The sequence below is a fragment of the Corvus cornix genome, chromosome 5 (genome assembly GCF_000738735.6).
Source record: "Corvus cornix cornix isolate S_Up_H32 chromosome 5, ASM73873v5, whole genome shotgun sequence".
Classification (NCBI taxonomy): domain Eukaryota; kingdom Metazoa; phylum Chordata; class Aves; order Passeriformes; family Corvidae; genus Corvus; species Corvus cornix.
The window spans coordinates 23,319,267-23,325,362 of record NC_046335.1 but is presented as its reverse complement, the minus strand read 5'-3'; the positions used below and the strand labels follow the sequence as shown (position 1 = coordinate 23,325,362).

At 51.8% G+C, this 6,096-nt stretch overlaps 1 protein-coding gene across 1 annotated transcript in view; it reads left to right on the top strand.

Moving 5' to 3' along the window:
• The first annotated feature begins 4,935 nt into the window (after positions 1–4,935).
• The window catches only part of YLPM1 (YLP motif containing 1), a 36,609-nt gene continuing 35,448 nt past the window's right edge, over positions 4,936–6,096 (top strand). Inside the window, 1 exon segment of the mRNA XM_039551827.1 lies at positions 4,936–5,998. Coding sequence (XP_039407761.1) covers positions 4,970–5,998 — 1,029 coding nt within the window. The 5' untranslated portion in view covers positions 4,936–4,969.

The window sequence follows — 6,096 nt, the reverse complement described above, 5'->3', positions numbered from 1 at the left end:
CTGCTCAGACTGCCCTTTCTGTACTTGGTTAGCTGGCAGCCCGGTCCTTTTGCTTACATTTAGAGTGGTGGAGGGCAGGGCAGGGTTGGATCAGGACAGGTCTCTCCCTCCTTTGGGTTTGTTTGGGTCCGACGCACCTCAAAGCCTTATCACTTTTGTTATGTATCAGGGACAAGAAGGAAAGTGTCGAACAGGCAAAGGTATTAATGTGGGCTGGGAGTCATTGTGGAGGAAGAAGAACAATGGTTACAGATAGAGAGTCTTCAGAGACCTGCAGAATTTGCTGCAGGGAAGGAAGTGGTCAGAGGAGGGAGGGAAAAGAAATGGTTAAGCCACACGGAGAAATGCAGGAGGGAAAGTATTTCAAAGCCATAGCTGCATTCTCATAGCTCCTCCATTACTCCTTCATTTTTAGCAATATAATTTGCTCTTACGATCTCTGCCGTGTGGTGAGGAGAGGGTCACCAGGAGCCAACATGCTAAAGCACACTTCCTGGCCAAAATGCTGGAGGTATAGTACAGGAGAAGACTGAAAATTTATATTCTTGGTATAATTAAGAAAATTTCCAAACCTTAATAGAGCTTTATCCTGTAGTCCCTTACACTGGTTTGGCTGCAGAGGTGGCCACAAAGGCCACCAGCATCCTTGCCTGTATCAGAAATAGTGTGGCCAGCAGGACTGGGGAAGTGATCCTCCCTCTGTACTTGGCACTGGTGAGGTAGCACCTTGAGTCCTGTGTTTAGTTCTGGGTCCCTCATTACAAGACAAGACATTGAGGTGCTGGAGCATGTGTCCAGAAAAGGGCAGTGGAGCTGTAGAAGGGTCTGGAGCACAAGTCTGATGAGCAGCTGAGGGAACTGGGGTTGTTTAGTCTGGAGGAAAGAAGGCTCAGAAGAGACCTTATCACTCCCTGCAGCTACCGGAAAGGAGGACGTAGCCAGGTGGGTGTCAGTCTCTTCTCCCAGATAACAGGTGACAGGATGAGAGGAAAGGGCCTCAAGTTGTGCCATGGGAAGATTGGATATTGGGAAAAATTTCTTCACTGAAAGGGTGGTCAAGCATTGGAGCAGGGTGCCTAGGGAAGTGGTGGAATCAATGTACCTAGAAGTGTTAAAAAAAGTGTGGATGTGGGTGCTTAGAGACATGGTTTGGTGGTGGATTTGGCAGTGCTGTGTTAATGGTTGGACTCAATGACCTTAGAGGTCTCTTCCAACCTTAACAATTCTATAATAGTTGAACTTGGCTGGCTGTATGCTGAACAGCATGCAGTGAAGATAATTTCCTGTCCTTGGGAAATGCTCTGACATCCTAGTAACTTCCTTGCTAGCACCCTACCTCTACAGGTACTGCAGGAAACTTTGAGAACACATCAGACCTACCTCTCATGCTAGCTCTTTGCTTGTTGCAGGCTCACCTATTAAACATCCCTGAAATAACAGCATACTGACACTTTGAAAACTTAGTCCTTTCCAGGCAATCACAATTGAAGTTAATTTTCTCCACCTCCAGCCAGGAAGAAAGTAGCCAACACTGGAGAGATTTTACAGTTAGTGTATAATACGTACATTTCAAAAATAATATCCATAGTTTTGTTCTCTCAATCCAATCCACATTTCTTTAAGCTAATGATCAAGTATTGTCATGAACACTTGAAGCCCATGTTTAGTCAAGTGAGGACTGAGAAACAGTTGTAGGATTAGATCTCTGCAACTTGCTTTTCAGAATAATTCTAGTTTTGAAAGACTTCTTTGAGTCAATAGTTAACTAGAATGGTTCCAGTGCAAAAAACTTCCCTTGAATTAATCCAAATGGAAGGAGAGTGGAGAAGAAAGAACAAAGGAATGGGCACTTATGGTAACATTTGATAAAAGTCTTTCTGGCACAGAATGAGTCAAAGGCACAGCAGCCTGATGAATTTGCGCAACATACATCTGCCAGCAGAATGCCTTTTGCAAGGACTTAATGAAAATATATGTATTTAGCATGAACTATGGGTAGGAATCAAAGTAAACGTGCTCATTAACTGAAATATTTTATTCCTTTTACTCTGCCTTGTTTTAGTAAAAGGAGGAAGAATCTGGAATAGGTATAAGGCAATTGCTAAAGATGTGTTAGGAGGGTTGGAGGATGAGCGGAAGAAAGTATTGGCAGTGAGCAAACACTTCAGGAAATTTTTCATAATGGAGTATAATTGGTAAGACAAAAAACTTGGCTATTAACTCAAAGAGCCTGATAAATAAAAGATAAATAGGACAGGAGAGGACTACCTGAATGATCAACTGCTTCTCCTACAGTGCCAGGGAACCTGTGTACCAAACACTTGCTTCAGAGGAAAATACTTACTCCAAGCACACAATGGCATCCCAGTGTCTGATCCAATTTATGGTGTGTCAGAGGAGGAAAGATCATTGTCACAGGAAAGAGTTTGGTAAGCTAGAATATTTTGATGTTCCCACAAGTGCAGAACTGTCAGTCCAAACCAGAAGAGAAATTCCTTCCTGACTTAACTCTGGCAGTTGGTTTAAACCTGCACAGGAGTTAGAGATCAGATGCTTGCAGTGTTTCTTCGTAACTAGAGAATTCAGCCTCCCCACTAAGGTCCTGTCTCTTGCTGTAGCCAGTTTCCATAGCTTCAGAAGACAGAGAACATTCAGGAGCATCACATAAAGAAAATCTGAATATATGCAAAGAATTGTAGGAAATAATTTCTACTCCTTTCTGGAGCCACCAGAAGGTTTAAGGTTAGTGCAGCATTACCAGATGAAGAAATTAAAGCTGCTGATCCAAGATGTGACACTGGTTAATTGAGGGATAACTGAAATGTGGTATAATAGTGTTTAGAAGCAGGAAGAACATGAGCCATTAAAAAAAAATAACCCAAACCAACATGATGGCACCCTTTAATGTTACAGACTGAATAGAATAAAAGAATAAAAATAAATTTTTCTGAATAGAATAATAAGAGGATATAATGTGAACTTAACAGGGTTGCTTTAGGACAAGGTAACATTGGGTAAAGCCAGTGTATCTTGTCTGGTGGGAGTCAACTGTACTGCAACCCAAACCAGATTTGAATATTGAAAAAGCATCTGTCAAGTTATTTGGAAGTTACATTTTGGCTTCCATAATGTGGGCTGGAAAACAAATGCCACTGAAAGTGTTCAAGTACATGTGTTCTCTCGTAAGGAAAGTAACAAGTCTCTTGGCAATATTGAGTAACCACAACAAACAGCAAGAATCGTGGGAGAGACCTGCCTGCAGGAAATAACTGAGTAAACTGATCACAAGAGAACTCACATAGAGTGAACAGATCAGGAGGATAAATTAAAGGATGTTTGCAACAGGAATTCCCTATTTGAGAAGAACTGACTTTCCAAAGCTTACTGAGTAAACTGGCCCATAGAACTCAGGTATATAAATGCTAAGTATCAGTACAATGAACAGTAGATGGGGGCTAAAAATCTGAAAGTCATATTCACTGCAAGAGAAATCTAAACAGACCATCCTAGATAGAAAAGGATCAATAATTGCCTCTAAGTGAAAAGAAAGAATACCAAAGAAGAGAAAAGGCAGTTCTGTAAGTAGTAAATTAAGATCGTTTTCTTGAAGATTTGCATCTCAGTTGAATTCACAGTCAAATATTTTCTTGAAGATTCATGGTGCATCTTCTCTGTGGATTTCCTGAAATTTAACAACAAATGAACATAAAGTCCAGCTTTTCCACCAGAGAGGACAAAGCTTTTTCACTACCTAACAATGTGGTTTTCTTGGTATTTCTCCTGACTGAAAAGTCTTAGGACCTTTTCTTCACACCTGCCTTTCTCCACTGGCCAGAGATCCTTGATTCAACAGGCATGAACTAGGGATTGAACACGACAAAAATTGCTCAGGTTTTCTGTGTTTGTAAAGGAGACCAAGCACTGATACATCACCCTGCTGGTGTCCTGCTGACCCGTAGCCACCAGGCTTCACTGCCGAGCTACTAGAATTCACACACACACACACACACACACACACACACGCGCGCTTCTTCCCTACGATGGGAGTACAGCACTTGGCATAAATCATTGATAACTGACTACAGAATGTATGTTTAACTCATATTTCAGTGTGGGAAGAGAGGAACAAGAAAAAAAAAATTTCCTTCCCCTCAATGCAGTGGCTTTTCTAATGGATGAAGCAATTTCAAATGTCCACTGCTTCATTTTAATTTTTGTATCTCAGGTTAATCACTAGCATATTCCCTGGAAACACGATCGTTCATGGCATTCTGGGGATGGATCAGCGGGACTGGATCATCTCGCAGGATTCGCCTCCTCACGCAGGGGCTGCAGAACCGCTTTGCCTTTGTGCGCCCTTCCCGGGGCCAGGCTCACCGGGACCTGTGGCAGCACTTATGTCACCTTTCAATCGCTACAACTCATCAGCTCTGCCATCGCTCCTCCGGTCGCCGGCACCGGGTTTGCTGTGGCTGCGCGGGGCTGCGGAAGCACGGCGACACCGCCTGTGGGTCACAGCCGCTGCCGGGTGCGGCGGGCAGGCACGGGAACACGGCCGCCAAGGGACACGGCGGCCCGCGGAGCGCCAGGCCCGCCATACACAGCCTGGCTTGCGGAGGGGCTGGCGGCACCTCTACGCACAACGGAGGCCCCCGCGCCGGGCCCGCAGTGGCTCCCCTCTGTCGCCTGCCCCCGTCCCGTCCCGTCCCGTCCCGTCCCGTCCCGTCCCGTCCCGTCCCGTCTCTGGTTCCCGGCGGGGCGGCCGGGATCTGCCGCTCCGGGCTCGCCTCCGCCCTCGGCCCCGCGCTGGAGGCAGCTGTCCGCTAGGCGGCGCTGCAACCCGCCCAGCGGGGCGCTCTGGCGCGGCGCTCACGCTCCACTGCCCGGCGGGGTGGGGCCTCCCCGCGCAGGCGCCGTGCGCCGCCCGCCGCCGCCGCCGCCGCGGCCTGTGTCCGCTCCGCGTTCCGCCATGTACCCGGCCTGGGGCTTGTACGGGGCGGCTGGGCACTACCCGCCGCCCCCCACCTCCATCCCGCCCCCGCCGCTACCCATCCCGCCCCCCAGCGTGCCGCCTCCCGCCGTTCCGCCGATGCCGCTTCCCAGCTACCCGCCGCCAGGGCCCGCGCCCCCCGCCGCCGCCCCGCCGCCCGCCGGTTCCTCGGGGTTCCTGAGCCTGCAGGAGCAGCACCTGGCCCAGCTGCAACAGCTCCAGCAGATGCATCAGAAGCAGCTGCAGTCTGTACTCCTGGGGCCGCCGCCGCCGCCGGGGCCGCCCCCGCCGGGGCTGCCGCCGCCGCCGCTGCCCAGCTCCTTCACCGACTGGCAGCAGCAGCCGCCCGTGCCGCCGGTGCCGCCGCCGGTCCGCAGCTACCAGAAGCAGTACGCCCACCGCGAGCCGCCGCACCGCAAGCCGCCCCCCGCGGCCCGGGACCGCGACGGGCAGGAGCCGCCGGGCGGGCACGGCGACTGGGGCGAGCCGGTGCCCGCCGAGGCGGTGCCCATGGACATGGAGCTGTCCTCGCCGCCGCAGTCCCCGCAGCCCGCCGCCCAGCCCTACCTGCCCCCTGCCCAGCCCTACCTGCCGCCCCCCCAGGGCGAGCCTTACCTGCCCCCCGCCCAGCCACCCCCAGCCCAGTCCCCGCCGCTCCAGCCCTACCTGCCCCGGGCGCAGCCCTCCCAGCCGCCCCCCTCCTTTTCCGAGCCCCCACCCTCCTACCTGGAGCCCCCGCCGGTCACCGCCTCCCAGCCCTACCTGCCGCCTCCTGCCCAGGGCTACATGGCACACCCCCAGCCCTACCTGCTCTCTTCCCAGGCCTCTCCTTCGCAGCCCGCCCTGGCCCCCTCCATCCCACCCCCGGTCAAGCCATCGCAGGCTCATTTCCCCCCACCCCAGCCGTCTTTGCCCCCACCCGCCGCTGCCCAGCCGGAGGCCGCGCAAGGTGCCGCCAAGGAGGGCGGTGGCACGGAGCAGCCGGACCCCTCCACCATGACTCCCCAGGTAAGGCGGCCCGGCGGGCAGCGGGCAGTCGCCAGGGCAGGGGTGGCGATGAGCCGCTGGCAGGTACGGGGTGTTGCAAAGGTCCCCGAGCAAGGGCA